The sequence below is a fragment of the Eurosta solidaginis genome, chromosome 4 (genome assembly GCF_040869045.1).
Source record: "Eurosta solidaginis isolate ZX-2024a chromosome 4, ASM4086904v1, whole genome shotgun sequence".
Lineage (NCBI taxonomy): Eukaryota > Metazoa > Arthropoda > Insecta > Diptera > Tephritidae > Eurosta > Eurosta solidaginis.
This window is the reverse complement of record NC_090322.1, coordinates 8,316,952-8,339,943: the sequence shown is the minus strand read 5'-3', so window position 1 is coordinate 8,339,943 and position 22,992 is coordinate 8,316,952. Positions and strand designations below refer to the sequence as shown.

General features: G+C 36.3%; 3 protein-coding genes across 9 annotated transcripts; 2 read left to right on the top strand and 1 right to left on the bottom strand.

Annotated features, from left to right (window-relative positions):
- The first annotated feature begins 42 nt into the window (after window positions 1-42).
- LOC137248948 (putative nuclease HARBI1) lies at window positions 43-3,191 on the top strand. The gene is made up of 5 exons (XM_067779948.1): window positions 43-1,716; window positions 1,771-2,090; window positions 2,153-2,256; window positions 2,314-2,461; window positions 2,524-3,191. The coding sequence occupies exons 1-5, from the start codon at window positions 1,559-1,561 to the stop codon at window positions 2,901-2,903; spliced, it is 1,110 nt and encodes a 369-aa protein (XP_067636049.1). The 5' UTR covers window positions 43-1,558; the 3' UTR covers window positions 2,904-3,191.
- On the bottom strand, window positions 2,919-16,735 carry LOC137248946 (uncharacterized). Of its 6 annotated transcripts, XR_010952225.1 has the most exons (7): window positions 16,260-16,735; window positions 16,101-16,192; window positions 15,706-16,013; window positions 4,097-8,402; window positions 3,841-4,036; window positions 3,446-3,784; window positions 2,919-3,379 (listed from the first exon to the last, which is right to left on the bottom strand). XR_010952225.1 is itself a non-coding variant. In XM_067779947.1 (4 exons), coding segments are annotated over exons 1-4 (729 nt in total). In that variant the 5' UTR covers window positions 4,099-4,317; the 3' UTR covers window positions 2,919-3,187. The 6 variants fall into 6 exon arrangements, 1 of the variants encoding a protein (XP_067636048.1); XR_010952224.1 differs by having other exon boundaries at window positions 2,919-3,784; window positions 16,079-16,192; XR_010952221.1 differs by having other exon boundaries at window positions 2,919-3,784.
- LOC137248949 (cytochrome b5) lies at window positions 13,352-22,974 on the top strand. Of its 2 annotated transcripts, none has more exons than XM_067779949.1 (4): window positions 13,352-13,580; window positions 13,651-13,739; window positions 13,809-13,877; window positions 22,273-22,974. In XM_067779949.1, the coding sequence occupies exons 1-4, from the start codon at window positions 13,458-13,460 to the stop codon at window positions 22,400-22,402; spliced, it is 411 nt and encodes a 136-aa protein (XP_067636050.1). In that variant the 5' UTR covers window positions 13,352-13,457; the 3' UTR covers window positions 22,403-22,974. The 2 variants fall into 2 exon arrangements, with proteins under 2 accessions (XP_067636050.1, XP_067636051.1); XM_067779950.1 differs by having other exon boundaries at window positions 13,354-13,580; window positions 22,622-22,974.
- Window positions 22,975-22,992: the final 18 nt, after the last annotated feature.

The following is a 22,992-nucleotide window of genomic DNA, read 5'->3' as shown; positions in this document are numbered from 1 at the left end:
CATCATGAAGTGTTATCCCGATTGCAGCATTACTGGAACTTTTAGCAAAAAAATGGTTAATTCGCCACCTGGATAAAGGGCGGTTTATTCCCTATCTGTTGGTCGCACTTGTTTGAAGCTTCAATAACTACAAAAAAGCGAAAGGAATGGAAAGGTTTATTTTAATAGAAACATCCAACAATTTGATAAAATTATTTAAAAGTGCTAGTTAGAACAGCATAAGTTAACAAGAGTAAAAACATAATCAGCCCGATTCTGCATTTCGACTTGGATTGGAATTTTTTCGATTTGGCAGTTTTGGTATTCTGTGTTCCAATCTCTTTCGATCCAACTTCGAATCGTTCAATTTTTTGTATTCTGCATTTCCGTTTTTCATAGTTGAAAATTAGTTGGCGGAAAAATATTTTCTTTTTATTTTTTTATTCACCCCTATTCTGCATTTCGATTACGTTCGCGTTCTACGCTCCGCTTTAATCGAAGTTTGGTATTCTGCATTACGACGGAATCGTAAAGAGAAGAGGAAGAGCAAATGATTTTTCGAAATCAGCTGTTGGTACGGAATGTGTGAACATTGGAACAAAATAAATTAAAGAAAATTTGTAAAAAAACACTGAAAAACGTTTATATTTTATTGTCCACGCCATTTTGTACAAAAAAAAGCAATATTATATATTGCCTCAGTGTTATATTTTTTTGAGTGAAGTGCTTTCATAATTGTAAGTGTGTTTTTGTCGTTCTTTTGGCCAATTCCCTGCCGTGGCCACCGAGTTTTGTTAAAACGGATTCCTGCACGAATATAGTTAACATTTTCTGAATTTTAAGGATGCTAATCTCATTGCACTGGCCTAAATTACTTTATAAAGGTTTATTTATTCTTTCCGCAAGGATTGTTTACGTTTTCGCTTCACCTTCCTCTACGCCGGCAGCTTGCTTTGGCATATAACTGGACCCAACGAACAGACACAAATTATAGCTGTCTATTATAATGGAATCAATAGCCGCGGCGTTATTTGTGGAGTTGGAAAGCAACGCATACGAAAATGGCCAGGCGAGAATGGAAAGGCAAATACTGCGAGATTTGTGTAATCTATTTGAGATGAGTGACGAATTGTAAGAAATTGAACTTAAAAGTGGTAAAGTTTAATGACATATTTTCTTATCTAGGTTCAAAAAAAACTTTCGACTTAACAAGGATGCTTTCAAGTATGTGTTAGATAATGTATATTGGAACGATTTTCCGTCATCCCTTGTCAAATTTGGTTTTGAGACAAACCGGTTTCGGCGTTGTGCCATCATCAGTGTCGATTTTCGTTCTGATCTGTTGTTGTCATTTGTCCTGTATTTATAGTTCGTAGGTATATGAGCAGGGCCCGAATCGCCACATACGATCACGGATCGAAAACTATACGAAAGACAATTACGTGATACGTCAGACGTATGGGTCGATTGGCATTACCACATACGAAAGCTATCGTATCGTAATTCATTCTTAGTTCACAATAGATTTTAAGGTCCACATCACTGTGGATTTTATTTTTATGTCACAATAGATGTGGAAATGTCAAAATATTTAAAAATTTTAATAAACAAACGAAATTTCAAAATGGATGTGCACTTACTTTTCTATATAAGTTCAAGCGATAGTGAGGAAGATGAAACAGTAGCACGGAGGCTACTTAGAGATAAAAGTGATCCTTTAGCTTTACCACAAACTTCGTAAGTATGTGGCAAATAAAGTTTTACAAGTATACAAAAATGTGTGTTCTGCAGATTCTTGAAACGATTTAGATTATCTAAAGAGGCTTTCCAGTTTATACTTCATGCCTTAAATTTGAAGCAGTCGGATGCAAAAGCGGTGCCTCCAGTTCTACAACTAGCTGCCACACTTTCTCTTCTAGGAAGTGGCGGGTATCAGCATTGTGTCGGCAGTGATTATTTGGTTGGAATGTGCCAGAGCACTGTGTCAAAGATAACATCCCACGTTATTCTCGAAATGGAGAACAAGTTGTGTCCACAAAATATACAATTTCATTTAAACGAAACTTCGGAATGCAAGCAATGGTTTATGGATAAATACAAAATACCTGGAGGTAGGCAAACGTTCAATTACATTTATTAAATAAGTTTTTTAATTGAATATCTACTTTTACAGTCATTGGTTGCATTGATGGCACACACATCGGCTTGCAAAGACCATCTGTGGATGAGCATATGTACTTTAATAGAAAAGGATACCATAGTATCAACGCAATGATAGTGAGTTGTTGCTCATTTTCTTTATTCTTTGTACTAACTATATAAATATTTTGGCAGATGTGCGATCACACCTATAAAATTTTGGCAATCAACTGTCAGTACGGTGGTGCGGCTCATGATTCCTTCGTTTGGAGGCATTCAGATCAACGACGAGTATTGCAAGAGAGGTTTGAAATTAATAGGCGGAGCAATGCGTGGCTTTTAGGTACGACAGTGTTTGCTTTTTGGTTAATATTACTATTGTAATGACAATTTTCATTTCAACAGGTGATTCTGGCTATCCACTAGAGCCGTGGTGCATAACGCCTTACCGAAACCCCGCCGATGGCTCCAGTGAATCCGCATTTAAAGATGTACACTCAAAAGCAAGATGTATCATCGAACGTACCATTGGTATTTTTAAAGGACGTTGGAGAATATTAGGGTATGGCAATAGGGGTAGATACCATCCTACAAAAGTGGCACGATTTGCCAATGTGTGTGCAGCTTTACATAATATCTGCATACAGTTCAAAATTGATTACAACGTACGAAGATATGAATCAGACCAAATCAGCGATGTTGACCCAGGCGAAGCCAACCATCTTACCACAATTGGTCAAACAATAAGAGACCAAATAAAACACTCTCTAATTAATTCCACGTAAAAATTAAGAAAAAACGATTTGTAAAAGCAAATGAATTCATTTAATTGTTTCTACTAAGTGCTAAGTATGTATGTTAAAATTAGAGATAAATGAAATCACTATTCGCTTAATTGCTAAAATCACAAAAATTAAAAAAATTCAGGTACAAACTTTGTTTTTACTAAGTGCTAAGTATGTATGTTAAAATTAGAAATAAAATAAATGAAATGACTATTCGTTTAATTGCTTAAAATCAAAAAATTAAAAAAATTCAGATACAAACTTGTTAAAGCTAACATAAAATTTTAATTTCTTCTTTTTCTATTTACACTTATTGCTAGAGACTCTAATTCTAAATTTTTGATTTGTAAATCAAGTGCATGTGATTCTTGATGCAGTTTATGCTTCTCCTCCTTAATGGTCAGCATCCTTTCATGCACTTGCAACAACCTCTCCTGCACCTGCACCAATCGGTCAATCTTCTCCCCCAAATCGCGCTGAAAATCAGACACTCTACTCAAATTTTGTTGGAGCAGGGACAATTTTTCGGCACTCTTACTTACTCGCCGTGGAGTATTGCACCGAGAGGTTACGCGCGGTGTAAGGGTAGTAACCGACCTAGATGGACCAGGTAAAGCGCTGGCTGATGCGCTGCTTGTTCCACTATCACTGTTGCTCTCACTATCACTATTTTCGGTGCTGCTTCTATGAGCGGGTGAATTGCCAAAAGTGCGAACGGTACTATTCCCGTCCACTGCGACCTCAAGTCCGGCTGCCTCTATAATCAATTCCTCAGTTGCACTGATGGGAATTTCATTATAAGGACCTCCTCCAGTTTGTCTTTTGGACAATTTGTTGTGGGAAAGCTTCTTCTTCGCCTGATATTTTTGATCTGCGAAAACCTACGAGCCAACATTTGTAAGTATCTTGGTTGCACTTTATATATATATATATATACCTTCCTCCACATTTTGGCGTCTTTTACTGGTGGCCCGTCAGCATTTAAACGCTTGGAAAGCTCCTCCCACAGTCTGTTGGACGTTGCTCTACCTTGTGCGGAATTGGGAAATTTGTTTTTCGCCAAGTTCGGGTGTTCCGCCATAAATTGCGCCATGCACTCCTTTTGGTTTGGGTTTAGCTTGTTAAAATTCGTCCTTAAATAATAAAATATAGTCCAACAATAATATAAACACATATTTTGAGAAATAACTTACATTTTCTCTTATATTTGTATTAAATTTTTGTATATTTATATATTTGTACTCGCTTTCGGTTGCCGGTTTGTAATCGAATAACAATACGAACGATCGAGTGCAATTGTCTCTCGTTCACGGTTGTCGCGATACCGATTTACGATCCACAAAGTACGTTCACGTATGTAGTAATCCCAAAAAGTGACATTTTACGTGACGGATCGTACGATCACGTATGTGGCGATTCGGGCCCTGGTATTGTCAAATTGATGCTTGTGTATATTTAGTTATGTGTATGTGTTGTGTGTTCGTTCAGAACCGAGGGTGGTTTACTAATCGATTTGTGTGGCTGACTGGGGTAGGTAGAAATCTGTGATTTTAGCCGTTTGACCTTTGTCGGTTTTTTGTTTTGGTGTGTTAATTGTTTTGTGTTTATTTGTTGTTGTGCGTTTGTCTGTTGTACCTGTGTGATTAAGTTGTTTCCTGTAAACAAGTTTTAAAGGCTCGAATATTGTGTCAGAAATGGTGTTTATCTGTTCGTTTATTATTCTACCGTCGAATGTTTTCTGTTTGTAGATTTCCATGTTTTCGAGTACGTTAAGACGTCGGCCCTTTTCTTGTATGTGAAGAACCCTAACTGTTTTATTGATGTTTGCTGGGGAACATTCATTCTCGACCATGTGATTCGCGAAGTTAGACTCGGGTATAATGTTTGGATTCCGTATTTTTTTGTTGTAATCTCTAATATGTTCTCTGAATCTCGTTCTTATTTGCCGTCCTGTTTGTCCTATGTAACTATGCTGGCATCCGCAGGTAAGCTTGTATACGCCGTGGCTGCTAAACGGATCCTCTGAGTTAATGTTAGTTCTTAGTTTTCGCCTTAGATTGTTCGATGTTTTGAATGCTGTGTTAATGTTGTATTTTTTAAAGAAATTTGCCAATTTATATGTTGCTTTTCCAGTATATGTCATAGTCGTCCAGCTATTATTTTCTTTTTCATTATTTCTTTTTGGTTCTCCATTTGTCCTTCTGAGCTTATCTACTAGTGATTTTTTTATATCCGTTGTTTGCAGCGATATTATATATGACCTCAAGTTCTCTCTTATATGCCTCTCGTGTAAGAGGTGTTCTTTCAAGTCTATGTACCAAGTGCCTTAATGCTGCATTTTTATGATGTTGAGGGTGATTTGAGGTATTGTGTATTATTGTGTCGGTGGCCGTTGACTTTCTATATATGTCATAGTTAAATCTTTTGGCTTCTTTATCAATATTTATCGTGAGATCTAGATAGTTGATTCCTCCGTCTTTTTCGGTTTCCATTGTAAATTTTATATTGTCGTGCTGTTTGTTGAGGTACTCCAGTACGAGCTCTTCGTTATTAGTAGTTAAAACGCATATTATGTCATCCACGTATCTAGCATAAAATGACACGCCTAATTTGGAATTCAGCTCCTGTATGTACTTTTCTTCCAGATTTTGCATGAACACTTCCATAAGAATTGCTGATGTGGGGCTTCCCATTCCAAGACCGTTTGTTTGTCTATATATTTTATTGTTGAATTTAAAATAGTTTTGACGTAAAGTGGTTCTTAGCGTATTTGTGATTTGCATACTTTTCACTTTGTTTTTTGTGTTGTGAACTATTGTTGAGCTAACTATGTCCAAAGTCTCCGATAGTGGTATAGATGGGTATAGATCTTTTATGTCAAAAGATACCAATTTGCTGTTTCTTGTTAGCTCTACGGTCTCGAGTCTCTCTATTAGTTCTGTTGTGTTAGCTATTGCATATTCGTTCCTTAGCTCCAGAGTGTCTATCAAGATCGTTTTTAAATATTTGGAGAGTTTGTAACATGGTGCCGATTTAAAATTAATGATGGGCCTCATTGGCGTGTCCGGCTTGTGGATTTTTGGTAGCGCAACCAGTGGAGGAGCCGAAGGGTTCATTTGGACCAATCTATGTGCCATGTTAGAATCTACTATATTTGTTGCATTTTTTATAGCAACTTTGATTTGTTTTTGGTATTCATCTGTGGGATCCTCTCTCATTCTACGACATTTCATTTCCTCTATGAGATCCTCGGTTTTGGATATATATTGCTCTTTTTCGATTAGCACAGTGGTGTTTCCTTTGTCCGCTTTCGTTGTGACAATATTGTTTTTCCTTAGTTTATGCCGTAGATTCTTTATTGTTTTCTCCTCTGTATTCGGTTTTTGTCCTTCCTGTGCTTTCACCTCCTTTCTTATGATTTCCCTGCACATGTGTCTTGCGTGCTCCTGTTCTTCCTGTGGTATCAATGATATTGCGATCTCCGCATCTACAATCGCTTGCTCCGTTTTTCTTACTGTATTCTGGTCCATGATATTGTGCTTCAGGCCCTTTTCGAGAAGTTGTGCCTCTTCCTTGGTAATGGCCACTGTTGTGAGGTTAACGAACTTGTCATGAAACTGGTGAGTGTTTTGGTTTTGGTTACCCTCTCGTCGTCCTGCCAGCTTGTCCAATTTTCGGTTCAGCGACCTGTATTTTTGTTGTAATTCCTGATCGACCTCTGTCTTAATGCGGTCGAAGCATTCCATTAATACAGTCGTAGGTAGTTGTTCTGCCAATCTTAAATGGATAGATAATAACTCGGCATTTATCTCATCCTTCTTCGAGTATAAGCTTTCCAACTCATATTTTAAAAAATCCTTTTCCGCTTTTCTAACTGTTTTCCTGCTAGATTTGGTATTTGCCTTTATTGTTATTTTTGCGAATTTCGGAGTAACATTCAATTCCAGGCATTGTTTGTTGAACCAAATGCTCGCCTTTGCTTTATATATTTTCAGTAGGCGTCGCTTGTAAATTGTTAGTAGTCCGTTCGCGTTCAAGTTAAAAGCCTGACAAGCAATAACTGACTTATCTTGTTTGGTTGATTTTCCGACAGGGTGGATAAATGATGTATATTGGAACGATTTTCCGTCATCCCTTATCAAATTTGGTTTTGAGACAAACCGGTTTCGGCGTTGTGCCATCATCAGTGTCGATTTTCGTTCTGATCTGTTGTTGTCATTTGTCCTGTATTTATAGTTCGTAGGTGTATGAGCAGGTATTGTCAAATTGATGCTTGTGTATATTTAGTTATGTGTATGTGTTGTGTGTTCGTTCAGAACCGAGGGTGGTTTACTAATCGATTTGTGTGGCTGACTGGGGTAGGTAGAAATCTGTGATTTTAGTCGTTTGACCTTCTTTGTCGGTTTTTTGTTTTGGTGTGTTAATTGTTTTGTGTTTATTTGTTGTTGTGCGTTTGTCTGTTGTACCTGTGTGATTAAGTTGTTTCCTGTAAACAAGTTTTAAAGGCTCGAATATTGTGTCAGAAATGGTGTTTATCTGTTCGTTTATTATTCTACCGTCGAATGTTTTCTGTTTGTAGATTTCCATGTTTTCGAGTACGTTAAGACGTCGGCTCTTTTCTTGTATGTGAAGAACCCTAACTGTTTTACTGATGTTTGCTGGGGAACATTCATTCTCGACCATGTGATTCGCGAAGTTAGACTCGGGTATAATGTTTGGATTCCGTATTTTTTTGTTGTAATCTCTAATATGTTCTCTGAACCTCGTTCTTATTTGCCGTCCTGTTTGTCCTATGTAACTATGCTGGCATCCGCAGGTAAGCTTGTATACGCCGTGGCTGCTAAACGGATCCTCTGAGTTAATGTTAGTTCTTAGTTTTCGCCTTAGATTGTTCGATGTTTTGAATGCTGTGTTAATGTTGTATTTTTTAAAGAAATTTGCCAATTTATATGTTGCTTTTCCAGTATATGTCATAGTCGTCCAGCTATTATTTTCTTTTTCATTATTTCTTTTTGGTTCTCCATTTGTCCTTCTGAGCTTATCTACTAGTGCTTTTTTTATATCCGTTGTTTGCAGCGATATTATATATGACCTCAAGTTCTCTCTTATATGCCTCTCGTGTAAGAGGTGTTCTTTCAAGTCTATGTACCAAGTGCCTTAATGCTGCATTTTTATGATGTTGAGGGTGATTTGAGGTATTGTGTATTATTGTGTCGGTGGCCGTTGACTTTCTATATATGTCATAGTTAAATCTTTTGGCTTCTTTATCAATATTTATCGTGAGATCTAGATAGTTGATTCCTCCGTCTTTTTCGGTTTCCATTGTAAATTTTATATTGTCGTGCTGTTTGTTGAGGTACTCCAGTACGAGCTCTTCGTTATTAGTAGTTAAAACGCATATTATGTCATCCACGTATCTAGCATAAAATGATAAAATGTTAGATACTTTTGCGGGGCAAATACGTCCAAGGACTTCGACATCGACATGTTGTTTTTGACCTGGAAACATATAAAAAACAATCATCATCAAGCCTTCTACGTTTACAAGTTTTACTTACATTTTTGTTAAAATTCTGTTATAAATTAATGAAAAAAATAAAAAGAAAATATTTTTCCGCCAACTAATTTACAACTTAGAAAAACGGATCTACGATCGAAATGCAGAATACAAAAAATCGAATGATTCGAAGTTGGATCGAAAGAGATTGGAACACAGAATACCAAAATTGCCAAATCGAAAAAATTCCAATCCAAGTCGAAATGCAGAATAGGGCTGAATATTTTCTATTGCTTTTTTTTGTACAAAATGGCGTGGATAATAAAATATAAACGTTTTTTAGCATTTTTTACAAATTTTCTTTAATTTATTTTGTTCCAATGTTCACACATTCCGTACCAACAGCTGATTTCGAAAAATCATTTGGTCTTCCTCTTCTCTTTACGATTCCGTCGTAATACAGAATACCAAACTTCGATTAAAGCGGAGCGTAGAACGGGAACGTAATCGAAATGCAGAATAGGGGTGAATATTTAAATAAATGAACTAATTGCGAATAGATAATTGATAAAAGACACTTTTATTAAAATGTATAGTGATAGAGCCTAGGGATGAATAACCATAATAAAGGAAAAAGTTATGGAAGCTCCAGCGGGTTAGGGGCTTAGAATATACCCGCGGTAGGTATGCCTGTCGTAAGAGGCGACTAAAATACCGGATTCAATGGCTTTGTGTAGCGCAGCCCTTTCAGGTTGCCAGCGCAATACATAGGTTCTCCAAACCCAATTGTCAACCCCACGTATCGGTGGCGAATTCTGTTCCATTAACAGCCGAGGCTCCTGATGGATCTAGGGGGTAGGGTGCGGTATGGCCTAGAAGGTTTCATGTGGACATACCAAACCGTTCCAGAGATGGTTGGGCTAATACCTTTATGGTGCTTGTTACCGGATCTGTATCTGGCAAAGGACCATCAACATCGATAACGCTCACCAAGGCCTTCGGGGAGTGTCCTTATCGCTACAACAACAACAGCCGCAAAGCGAATACAAAACTATTATTTCGGTATTTTCAATAATTTATTAATTTCCTGAAATTATTTTTTTATTGTTTAGGGGTATTTTTCTTAATTTTAGGAATTTTTACGCTGATTGAGGTGATAATTTTAAAAAGGCTGGGAGCACTGCTCGAACAGCTGTCATCAAACAAAATTTTACGAGTATAATCACCCTTATCGCGAAGTTCACGCGGAAAAGTGTTCGCCTTCACTTCTTTTGTTCGGGTGAACTCAAGGCGAATTCAGTAGAGGTGGTGTTATCCCAACAGCTGATTTCTTCTTCTTGATAATTTTACATACAAAGCCTTGTACAACAATATGTCAGTTAATCGAAATCAATGAAAATTTTCTTTTGACTTGACATTCTTCTACACGGCGAATTGGTTGAATTCGCTTTGCCACCACCTGGTATGGATTCGCCTTGGGTGAACTTTTTCCGCCTATCGGCAATTTCGGGCGAACAAAATTTCACTTCGAAACAGCTGATGCTCTATTTCGAATTGGCAGTGAACAAATAATTTACTTACAATTGTGTAAATTTTGTAACCAAGCATATATTTCCTTAAAATACAACAAAAATAGAAATAAAAAATGTAGAAAATAATGTTTAGTATTACACTTAGGTTGGTATTGATTGAGCGTGAGGAGAATATACATAAATGTGAAAGCGGTTCAGATGCAATTAAGGGAAAGCCCTAACCCTTTGGCCCTTTGGAGCTAAATGATTAACTGTAAGCTAAAAATTACTATTTTCAGCACTTTTGAATAACAAGTTAATTTTTTTCAATTAGTTTTCGCCAATATTACAGGCTAAACAAGTCGGCATTCTAATATTTGCTAGTTATTCTTACCACTCCTTGCCACCATTGAAGCAAAAATTTGGAGTTCCACTAATTGTAAAATTGTGTACATGTCTTCTTTTTTTCGCATAGGGAAAAGGCGTCGGAAAGGACAATGAAGTGGGTCTTAGCCAATCTTGTTTCAGAGAGGTGCTCAACATTTTTGAACCGTTGCTTTGTCCACAATGGATAACTTGTCCAACTGATACGTTGTCATAAAAAATAGAATTTACAGCAATACAGGAATTTCACTTCTTCCACTCAGCTTCCGATTGTGCATTATTTATTGATTTATTTCTAATAATAAAATAACATATAATTATAAGAGTATCAAATTTCAAAACAAAAAATTACTTAAATTTTGTTTTCCTCTCGTTCGCCTGTAAAATATAAGTGAACGAATTTGGGTGTTCATTTCGCCCGAACAAAGAGTTGCCGATAAGGTGAAATCTTTTTCGAACACGAACAATTTTTTCGCCACCCTCTGCGATAGGGTGAACAAAAACTGTGCATATTTTCGGGTGAAAATAAAACTCGCGATAAGGGTGAATATGTGCCATTGTTTACTCAAGGCGAATTCAGTAGAGGTGGTGTTTTCCCAACAGCTGATTGCTTCTTCTTGATAATTTTCCATACAAAGCCTTGTACAACAAAATGTCAGTTAATCGAAATCTATGAAAATTTTCTTTTGACTTGACATTCGTCTGCACGGCGAATTGATTGAATTCGCTTTGCCACCACCTGGTATAGATTCGCCTTGGTTTACTATATAGTTTATCAGCTTATTTTGAGGTTATGTTGCGAATAGAGTGGAAGGCAGTCGAATGACATATAGTGAAGGAATGGTGTTCGGAGTTTTTCAAAGTTAAAAAAAAATGATAAAAGCTTTAATATAAATAAAAATATTGTTTTAATACCAACAAAAACGCTTTATATATTCTATCACCCCTATTCTGCATTTCGATTACGCTCCCGTTCTACGCTCCGCTTTAAGCCGGAGTCATTGATGCCGTATGTCGTATCGCTGTATCCGTATCAGCTGTTTATCGTAACGACGGAAACCAAACCCCAATTGGTTGGCTACGATACGGTTGGTCGAATCAGCTGTTAAAAGGTTACCGATACGGTTACCGATAAAGCACCAATGTCTCCAGCTTTAAGCTGCAGACATTGGTGCTTTATCGGTAACCTATAACAGCTGATTCGACCAACCTTATGAGAATCAATGCAATCGATTATTGGTGCCACTAAAGCGCCAAATACACGACACGAACATTTCCGCGAACATTCCCGTTATGTCATTTTTCTGCGACCTTTTCTGTCGTGTATGGTGGTGTTTACCAGTTCGCGCAAATGTTCTCCAAAAATAAAAATATTTTAATTTTTGGCGAACATTTGCGCGAACTGTTCGTGCGTGTATGGCGAAATAGCTCATAATCATAGTAATTTCTGAACGGAACAGACGTGCGCGGAAAAGTAAAATGGACAATAAAAAATTTCTGAGTGAATTTATTGAAATGTATAAATCTTTGCCATCATTGTGGCAAGTAAAAAGCAAAGATTATTGTAATAGAATTAAAAAGAATAATGATTATGCGACTTTAATCGAAAAATTAAAAGAAGTAGATCCTGATGCCACAAAGGATACAGTTATAAAAAAAATAAGTAGTTTTTTGTAAAAGTTGGTCAAATGTTGCCTTGCTCATACGAACGTAATTTTTAAATCATTTTGTGACGTGGATTCCAGTTCTTTAATAAGCTCACTTTGTCCAAGAACTGCTCGTTTTTTAAACCATTCTTTGCACCAAATTCTTTTTTTGCGATCTTCTCTCTTTTTTTTACGCTTAATTGCCACAGCGAGCAATATTGCTGCAGCACAATTGTTGTCCGTATTCATCGCTGTCTGAAAGAGAACTAATGTTCGGCCAAAAGTTCGTATGGTGTATGGCCAAAGCTGCGAACAAGATTGCGGAATGTTCGCGGAAATTTTCGTGTCGTGTATTTGGCGCTTAAGGTCGTAACCGTATCGTAGCCAACCAATTGGGTTTTGGTTTACCGTCGTAACGACAAAAACAGCTGATTACGTTAGGGATACGGATACAGCGATACGACATACGGCACCAATGACTCCAGCTTAAAGCGACCTTAGCGGCACCAATAATCGATTGCATTGATTCTCATAAGGTTGGTCGAATCAGCTGTTAAAAGGTTACCGATAAAGCAAAAATTTATCACTGTCCGGAGATATTTGCAGTTGAAGTTGGCGATTTTAATGTGGTTGTTGTTGTGGTTTACCCACAAAAAAAATTGTGCATATACCACACACCCGGACTTGGCATGGCGTAGCCCAGGGTTATTTTTTATAAGCGCGGCCGAAGGCCGCCAACGCAGAAAGGTGTTCTGCGCAAAAATACTATGGATCCCACCCCCGGTTTCGGAGGGACCCGGGGGTCTTTTTGCGGTTTTTCGTTAATATCTTTTGAACGGGTAAAAAAAGTTAACTTCCGCTTTCGGATTCTCGATCTAGACGTGAATACCGCACTCGAAATGGCCCAAGTTTCGGTGGGTACCGTAAACTGCACTATTACCATATTTTATTATCCACGACATTTTGTACCTCACAGTTTACATCAAGTAAATGCCTAAAAAATAACGAGTGAAGGCTCTTATTATATTTATCCTCTTTGGCTAAATAACCAAATTTTTTTTTGAAACTGCGTCGAGAACTGTGCGTGTGAATGTACGAATTTTCACCGATCAGCTGTTAGTTGCGTTACTTGGTAAAATTTACAATATTGGCTGTGACCATAGTGTACAAGTACAAGTGTGTTGACTTATCTGTCAAGCATTCTGACAGGCACTCGCTGGATTCGGAATGACAGCAAATTCAAAATGGATACCATTACCGAATGCGCCGAATGATTGAAAAATTGAAAAAGTCGAGACGATTGGTAGACAAAAATGTTGTCGTTGAGACCAAAAATGCGACTCTAGACCTGAGATTTCCATCAGGTGAGCGAGGCTGTTTGTAGTTTTGACGTTTATCGCTTAGTGAACACACTTGTATAGGTACACTATGGCTGTGACGCGTACCGAGTAAACCGCTGTAAATTCTCCGATTTTTTAGAAACTAAAATTATAGTAGACAAATTAGACAAAATAAAATGGCAGAAGCGAGCGGACCTAATACATACACTCTACAAGTGGTGAAAGAGCACAATAAGTCTGACGATCTGTGGATAGTTATTGATGGTAAAGTTTATGATGTTACAAAGTTTCGACATGAGGTAAATCCGAATTAAATTGAGCTTGCACAAATTGTATATATTCCATATACTTAATAACTATTATATACAGCATCCCGGCGGTGAGGATGCGCTGGATGAAGTTGCGGGACGTGATGCCACAACTGAATTCAATGATGTGGGACACAGTCAAGAGGCGAAGTATAATGAAAATTGCATTACCTACATATATACAGAATCATATAAACTTGAGATACATTTTACTTGCAGAGAAATGTTGAAAAAATACTATATTGGCGACTTGGCGGGCGGAAGCGTAATTGCTAAGGCATCAGTAAGGTAAGCGCCGGCCAAATAAGTTAAGATTTAAAAAGTAAGAACGCTAGCATGATTACATACGTTTCTAACAATAGCAGCTAACACAAGGGAAACTTTACAAGCCAATTGGTGCAGTGCAAGCACGTTAAAGCAAGCAAATTCATAAAAGGTTGTGGTTTCCATACGCTGGGCCGAGGAAGAAAAAATCAAGAAACCGGTTTCGTTGTATTTGCTAAATTTTAAGTAAAAAGCTTCTTAAATTTACAGTAGAAACAGTTTCGTCGCCACAAAAACAACAACAATGAATTATAACAAAAATAATCAATTTTCATATACTAACATTAACTAACACTTCGGTGGTTTGTTTTGCATGCGACATATTCATTTGACCTCAATTATAATTGCTAGCTAGGTGTATGAATGTGCATAACGTATACATGTTCATAACACATACATTGTTCATACTAGGCAAAAGTCGCTTAAATGGGGTAATGAAAAATCCGATTGTCTGTGGACTTAACAAAGCACACATAACTGAAAAAAAAAAAACAGACAGGAATGTTTAGGCCAAAGATAATTTTTATTCTTCCATCTCTCGCTCTTTCTGCCGATTTTACACACGGGCCCTTATGGGCTCAACTGAAATTTCCCACTGATGAAGTTGAACGATAACGCTATTATACGATTGGCACAATGAATGATTACTGGATACTTTGCATAGTTGCTTACTATTCCTCTGGAAAAGAAATAATAGGCTTTAATATTTTTGGCATCAAAAATATGTCAACGTCATTTCCTACGGAAAGAACTTCAAGGGACTTGGCATGTTTCCAAAAATATATAAAAAAAATTGCGAAAAACAGAACTTGACAATTCTTAGTTAATCTTCTAAACTGTTTTGAAAAGTGGTTCTGAAGTATTAAGAAAAATATTAGAAACAAGAAAAACTATTCAGAATATATACCAAACATTTGTATGCTGAACTAAGCGAACATTTTTTTAGTGTCATGAAAGATTGTAATAATGCATACCGACGACTGCGTGGAAGAAGGTCTATCCTATTTCAGCATACGATTGACGAATGCTTTATCTAGGAATTCAGTTGAAGAGCTTCTTAGACTGAAGAGCCGCTTAATTCGGTAGACTCAATACTATACAACTTGTTTGAACAACGAATACAAGTTAGAGCGTGCTTCAGCTTTTTACTTAGATAGGAAGTTGTTAAAATATTATCTGAGATTATTGTTCATCCACTTTACTATGCACATAGGTACATATATCATTATTGCAATATTCCTAGATTACATATGAGGAGCTCCATATCAAAACGCAATAAGTGCACATAAACAATTTATTCTCTTTTCCAAGCAAGTGAAAAATAAAATGATAATTGGTCTTATTAACTTAAAATGCACATTGAAAATTTAAATTTTTCCTAATTTTTTATTACATTTCTCAATTTTCTCGAAATTGTTTGATTGAAATTATTGCCTTTTGGTTTGGAGCTCTTCATATGTATATGCATGTAAATATATTTCGTGAATTGCGAGGTATATACGTATAATCTACAGTTTTCAACCGAGCTTTAATTTTTCCTCATTCACTGAACTTAATGTTCACTTCCATCGCTTAATTTCATTAAACCTTCTAGTCAACAAATTGTTTATCAAATGAGGCCTTTGTCTGTTTTTTTTTTTTTTGTAATTTATATTTAAGTGCGCATACAATTAACAACCCGATCCCAATAAAAAAAAAAAATCGGGACACACGGCATAGGCGATAATAACCATAATGCCATCCACTCACAATTTTTTTTTTTTGCATTTCGGACTGATAAGAGAGGGCTTACCATGCATTTTATATATTCGCTTACTGTAACGGCGAAGTGAAAGTTCTCGGCCTGTTATATGTATATAGCGATCGATTGTTCTGGTACAGAGATTTGCTTACTTGGAGCTCTAGGGGCTGTTCAGCGCTATTTAAAGCTTCCCCAAACCAATTTTCAGCCTAAGCTACGCAGTCATTAGAAATCGTTCCCAAGATGTTCGGGCTACTATCTAAAAGATGCTAGTTTCCGCAACGTACCGCCCCAATAACCGGCCAAATACCATCACAATCCATAACACTCCCAAAATCGTTCGGGGAGTATCTTTATCGCTACAAGAAGAAGAAGAAGTCATGGTAGATCAATCTAGGAAACAACTAAACACTTAAAACTATACAATGAATTAAGAGAGATGTCACCTTATGACTCCCGAACGCCATCTACATAGTGAGGCCAAAGAGCTCAATGTTAACAACTTCCCTGTCCCCACGCCCATTACTTTTTTGTATTGCTAAATTGAATAGTATGAATATATATTATAAAATATTATTTTTATAAATGATTTGACATATATTTACCTTACTTTGGCTATTTTTGTGAGTCAAACTAACTCCTAAACGTAGCAAAAACAATTTTGTTTACCACGTTTAATGAGTCTAGAGTTGGGTCGTTTCGTTCTGAACTTGTTCAATTGACCGGGTCTCTCAACTGAACAAGTGAACTAGATCTTCGATTTCGGTTCTTTTTGTTCTTTTAGTTCATTTGTTCTTTTAGTTCGTTTTATCCATGGTTCAACTATATACAGGTTGGCTCATCTGTAAAGCAACAAAATATGTCTGTTCAAATTGTCAAAATCTGTGTATTGGTGTTGGTGCGAATGGTATGGAATGGAAACATGAAACTTGGCAGTTTTTGTATGTGTAAGTAAAATGTTGCCAATGTGTTGGTTTCATTTTGAGTTTGCCATCTCCTTTTGACAATCCCTTCGACCATGCAATGACATAAATAAAATCAGCTGATGAGATGAGCCAACCTGTACATAATTTAACCATGGTTTTATCTAATGTTATTCTTTCTCTCTTCTTGTTCGCGAACATTGTAAATTCATACATATATACGCAGAAATTCACAGTGAGCACGAATGTCGACGATGCCACTTACACTAAAGATATGTGTGGCCATCGTTGTGTGTGGCTCTGCTAAAACAATGTATGTATGGACTATTTATGAAAAACATGTTTTGTAAAAATCTAATTATTACATTTATTAAACTTGAAAAGTTCATATTTATGTACAATTTGTGTCTGTACTCTTTCAATTTCCTGAATCTTCAAAAATTTGTAACTTTTTTTGAAGTTAATTATACATATATATAAACTTATTTATTCATTACTCATTTAAATATACGTACACAAAGCATTGCTGCATACACACCCCCATCTATACCTTGTTGCCTTTTTTCGCGGGTGCGAGCAGCAGTGATCAAATTTGCTTGAAAAAAAGAACAGATGAACAAAAAGAACAACTTGTTCGTTCATCAGAAAATGAACGAAAGATTCGAATCTCTGAAATGAACGAAAAAGCACAACTCTAAATGAGTCACATGTGAACATATAGGACCATGATGTAATAAAGCCAGGTGTTCTATGTAGTGACAGCCCATTCTGAAGACTCCCACATAATACGAATTATGAGAGAAAGGGGAAGAACAGAAGAGGCCGTTTTCTAAAATAGTATTAAATTTGATACTTTTTTGAATAAAAGCATTAAATCCTTGATGGTAACGAAAATGGATTTTTTTTTAGTTTTTAGATTAAAATATAACTTACATTAATCTTAAAACTTAAAATTTTTCCTTTTTGTATATTTATATATTCAGTACTACTCTGAATCGCTTCAACAGATTTGGATGAAACTCGGTATATGGATAATGTACTATTTATATATGTAATACTCCTAAATTTCTAGTAAAATATGCTCACGATGAGCTTGAAGGAGACTGATAATTAAATGCTTCATATCCGTAACAAGATTTGAAATATAAAATGGGATATGTTCGAGCGGTTTTCTACATGTATGCCATATCTTCCTATTTACTTTCAAAATCGACATAAGTAACTTGCACGACAATTTTGAATTTTAAAATTAAGACTATGTTCAACTGTGAAGGAGTCATTTCATTCACACTGCACAACAACGACTAGCGCTTTCAAATTTTTTTTCATTGAACTCCTTTGTAAAAAAAATATGGAAAATGCTGGATTTGGTATGCCACGTCGATTTATGGAAAGATTCGAAAAATATCTCTTGTTATTAGCAGGGACGGAAAATAATTATTATTTTTTTTTCGGAGTCAAAAAGTCCGGGTCAAAAAATTGTCCTAGGTGAAAATGTTTGAGTTCTCAGGTATCCCTATAGCAATATCATGTCAAATCATGCATCCTTTTTATTTTTCGAACTTTTTCCATAAAGGTCCACATATAAAAGTAAAATCTGTATTGAGTCCGATAGAACTACTTAAACTCGGCCTTTAAAAATAAAAGTCGGGAAATAAAAGTTAAATCAAGACTTTTATTTTTTAAGGCTCACCTAGGACAATTTTTTGACCCGGACTTTTTCGACTCCGAAAAAAAATAATAATTATTTTCCGTCCCTGCTAATAACAAAATATATTTTTCGAATTTTTCTATAAATCGACGTGGCATACCAAATCCAGCATTTTCCATATTTTTTTACAAAGGAGTTCAATGAAAAAAAATTTCCGGACTTTTATTTTTAAAAGTCCGATTTTAATTAGTTCTATCGGACTCAGGTAATAAAAATCCCAAAAAAAATTTTTATCTTGATCCTAATATATTAAAGGCCAAAATTAATAGTTTTGCAAGGAATTATATTATAAAAGGAATAACAGTTTCCGCCCCTGGTTATTAGAGTTTAAACTCTGTCGCCCGGTTTTTCAGTGCGACTTTGAGTTAAATAGGGTTTAGCATTGTCACTTACTTTAACTGAAAGGAACAGTAAAATTCTAATGCCTAGGACCAAAACAGTAAAGTTAGATTGAAAGTAGTTCTCTGCCGAAGCTGCCCAGCCCTGCTCTAAAGTGAGATCGACTGTTTTAATAGGAGTTTGTGTGTTATCTACAAAATAGGCTAAGAAGTTCAGTGACTTAATTTTTCAACTATTTTAGTTTAAAATTTTCGATTTATATCTTTAAGTTGTCCTTTAAAATAATATTTACAATAATAATAAAAACAGATACACAAGTACACATTAAGTGATTACATTTCGGTATATGATTTTGTTAGGATAACATGTATGTTGGAAACACAGTAAAAGATCCATACGAAGTCATTAGTTGGTCATATACTAAAATTGATTAATTTCCTTTCCTCTCACCACTATAATTTTGCATTCAATTTACGGTTATTGTTTACTTTTGGGTACAACTGCTAAAACTCTTCCGAAAATATCGGAAGAGGTGTCAAAAGACGCGACTTGATCCCAGGACCACGAATCCGAAAGCGGAAATTAGAAATTTTATTTCCCTTCGGAGATATTTGCAAACAAAATGGAAAATTTTAATGTGGTTGTTGTAGTTTTGATGATTTTGTTGTACACACAAGAAAAACTGGGTAAAAGTGTTTTGCGCGGATATAGTTTTGGTCGCCAAACCGGTGTTGGACCCACACGGTAATTTTTTTAAGCGCGGCCGAAGGCCCCCAATGCAGAAAGGTGTTCTGCGCAAAAATACTATGGATCTCACTCTCGGTTTCGGAGCGCTCCGGGGAAATTTTTCGGTTTATCTTTTCACAGAAATAAAATTCTTAATTTCCGCTTTCGGATTCGTGGTCCTGGGATCAAGACGCGTCTTTTGACACCTCTCCCGATATTTTCGGAAGAGTTTTAGCAGTTGTACCCTAAGGTAAACAATTACCCAATTAACGTACGACTAAGCTTCGTTATTTGCTTCGTCGTTACTTTCTGCTGTGATAGTTTTTGGTACCAATATGTACTTCATATTCAGATCTGTTCACCTCAGCGGCATTGTTTGGCATATACATTATTCTATGCGAAGGATGTACTTTGCCTAGTAAAATTTTGTCTTTATATGTAGCACGTGAAACGTATGTTTCACCTAATTCCGAATAACCACCAACCACAGGTACATGTCCATTTAAATCGGCCACCCATTTATCTTTGAAATTATTTAATTATTTAGTAACTCGACGTTTTGACTAAAACATTACTGCTATGTGAAGCGTGTGCGACACCTTTTGCCGGTGCATAGGCGGCAGGCAATAGATCTTGAACATAGACACGTGTTGCATAAGTTGGATTACCATCTAAATCTGTTCCAGTTTGTATAGCATCAGACGGTTCAGGTGGGACCATTGGTACATTTCTAGATCCATTTAATTCTAATTCGAAAAGTGGTGCCCACATCGGTATATTGGTATACATATCAGCCGCATCGGAATAATATATGTAATTTCTTATCCAACTCTGACCGTTCTCCGTAGGGTCCACTCGGTTGCGTGTGCATGGTCGTCTACATTCTGGACAATATTTTCGATGATTTAATGCCGCGAACAAGCAACGATTGGGAAATAAATGACCACGGGTTATTGAATATATTCGATCGGTTTTCTCATAGAACTAAAAAAATGGCAAATATAAATTGTTTTTGTTGAAAAATAATGATTTTTTTTGAGAATTGTCACTAGTTTGAGCTATAGAAAAGTCAACACAAAATAGAATTGGAGAAAAAAAGTGATGCTGTTGCATACTTTTCCAGGAAAGTTGATTTGTATGGGTTTTACTACAATTTTTCCTCTGAATGAAAAAGCAGTTTTGCAAAGATGCAAATTGAGTTTGAGAGTGGGAGTTCAAGATGGCGGATTAGAAAGAGAAGCTGCCAACGTCAGTCACCTTGTAATTACATCATGATATAGGACCATAAGAAATAATTTAAGTTTTCGTATCACAATAACGATAAATTGATATATAAATGTCAAAGCGTGTATTAGTGTGCTTTTTTGTTTAATTGAATTTAGAAGCATATACAAAAATTGAACAAATTTGAGAAAAAGGTATCAGAAAAAAAATTTCGAAATTTTCTTTCATTTTCCTAAAGCTTAGGTCTTTTGATATACGCTCACATAGAATTCACAAATATATAACGACACGTTTATACCAAGAAAGCGCCTTTAAGTTGTATAAAGAAATGAGTTACATGTGACTCGTGAACTTATTTCAATACGCTCTTGTGAGTCACATATGACTCATTGGACAGGGAAGTTGTTAAAGAGCACAATGAAATACTGAACAAACAGTTCTTGCTTAACTGTCACAAACCAGGACATCCTAGCAAACAACTGCTTTATTTAGCACCGCCTCCACGGGGATTAAAGGAACATCTCCTAAAGCACTATGACGAAATCCGGCACCTGCCAACACTGCCGTTTGATCCAGGCAAGCACAAGCAGGCCCTTAGCCAAATCCACACAGAATCGGTAAACGCCTTTCTCAGTACGCGCGAACCCCGTTATTAATATGCAATATCCCACCCTTGCAGAAGAAGAAAGCACACTACCAAGGAAAACGCGAGTCACCCTGGCCCAACTTCGTTCTGGGTACTGTAACAGGTTAAACTCTTACTTATCCAGAATCCACCCCGACATGCGTAAAGTATGTCCTGCATGTGATGTGTCCCCACATGACACCAACCATCTTTTCAACTGTAATGTGGAACCTACGCCTCTAACACCCATCTCCCTATGGTCCGCCCCTGTTGGAACAGCCAGTTTCCTTGGACTCTCGTTAGAGCATTTCGATGACAATTTGTGAGTGGTCGTGCCCATTGAATGGGGCGAAGCACTGTTAATATAACAACAACATGAATATAAGACCTTTGTGAATTGCCAAATTTTCATTGTGTCTTAGCCTTTATCTTCGGGAGGACGAAAATTACAAATGAACCAAATCCAGAACTTTTTTGTCCCTCGCCAACTAGACCAAGCGGTTGGTAAGCCATTAGTAAATACTGTGTGTGGTAAAGGTTTCCAGGGGGTTTTTATATACAAATCGTCGTCCTCGCTGTGCTTAGAATAGTTTAATAAAAAATTCATTCAGTTATATTGCTGTTTTTTCTTATAGCTTCAAATATTTTTCCACCAAACGAGTAAAATTTCTGAAATCCTAAAATTATGTGTAAGTTTAATCGTTCAGCAATTTTCATCATCTATTAATAACGATACCTGTCTAAATGTTTGAAAATACTCTCATCTATCACGGTTATTAAGTGTCAACCAAATTCATATTAAAATGGATGTTTTTTTTTTTTTTTTGAGGTAATAACTCACTTCGATCAACTGCCTACCACTTTACAGAGAATAATAATTTTATATTGGTACACTCGACGATCGTGATTGGGATTGGAATTTTTTTCATCACCAACCCAACACAACATTTGCACCTTCATAATCTCGCTTAATTTTACAAGGTTTTTTGATGTGCTTTTATGTTGTTTCTTTTTATTTGCTTTTCCTAAAATGCTATTTCCTTTACCACTTCTCAAACATCCTAACACAGCACGCCACCACCACCAACAGAACAAGCAACAACACCACCACCACCCACAGAAACACCAGCAACGGATGCTACTATTAATGATGGCGAAAAAGTGGTGCCGCCACAAAAGCAATGCTGTATACTTGCTTGAAGCACAAACTGAAATTACAAAAAGGCTAAAACCAGCTTCCCAATCCGCTGAAATAGTTCATATGTACTCATTTGTGGTTTTCCACATATAAAAACTAAAACCGTAGCGTTCCTTTGTATTTACTTGTGCTGTAGAAAATTTTTTCTTTTTAATTCCTTTTATTTTTAATAAGATATCGAATGTGCTTTTAACACCTTCTTTCACCCAACTTTAAAACAGACAAATTTGCTATGCGATCGGTGCTTTCGCTACTGGCCTACTCGCTGTTATAATCGTACGCAGGTTAATCGCGAGCAAATGAATTTGTAATAAAAAGTTTACAATATGGACAACGTTTCGATGGAGAAGCAGTAAAACAATCAAAGCTAAATGGAACGCCAGCCCAAAAGGTCTCAATGTACTCAACAACTCCAAACATTAGAAAAATTTAGACTTGTAATTTAGCGGTAAATTTGTTTTAAAAATTAAGATTTATGAAATACAATTATTAAAGTATGTACCATATTGTGTATGCAAATATGAAACAGAATAGAGAGATTTATTTATATAAAGTTAGCAAATATAATTTAAAACTTTCGCTTCTTAACTTT

Coding starts and splice junctions, on each gene's coding strand:
- LOC137248948 (XM_067779948.1), top strand. CDS start 1,559: ATGTCAAAATATTTAAAAATTTTAATAAACAAACGAAATTTCAAAATG. Junction 1,717..1,770: donor TTAGCTTTACCACAAACTTC/GTAAGTATGTGG, acceptor TGTGTTCTGCAG/ATTCTTGAAACGATTTAGAT. Junction 2,091..2,152: donor TAAATACAAAATACCTGGAG/GTAGGCAAACGT, acceptor CTACTTTTACAG/TCATTGGTTGCATTGATGGC.
- LOC137248946 (XM_067779947.1), bottom strand. Junction 3,785..3,840: donor ACGCCAAAATGTGGAGGAAG/GTATATATATAT, acceptor GTTGGCTCGTAG/GTTTTCGCAGATCAAAAATA. Junction 3,380..3,445: donor GGTGCAATACTCCACGGCGA/GTAAGTAAGAGT, acceptor TCTGATTTTCAG/CGCGATTTGGGGGAGAAGAT.
- LOC137248949 (XM_067779949.1), top strand. CDS start 13,458: ATGGCAGAAGCGAGCGGACCTAATACATACACTCTACAAGTGGTGAAA. Junction 13,581..13,650: donor TTACAAAGTTTCGACATGAG/GTAAATCCGAAT, acceptor TATTATATACAG/CATCCCGGCGGTGAGGATGC. Junction 13,878..22,272: donor ATTGCTAAGGCATCAGTAAG/GTAAGCGCCGGC, acceptor ATCCTAACACAG/CACGCCACCACCACCAACAG.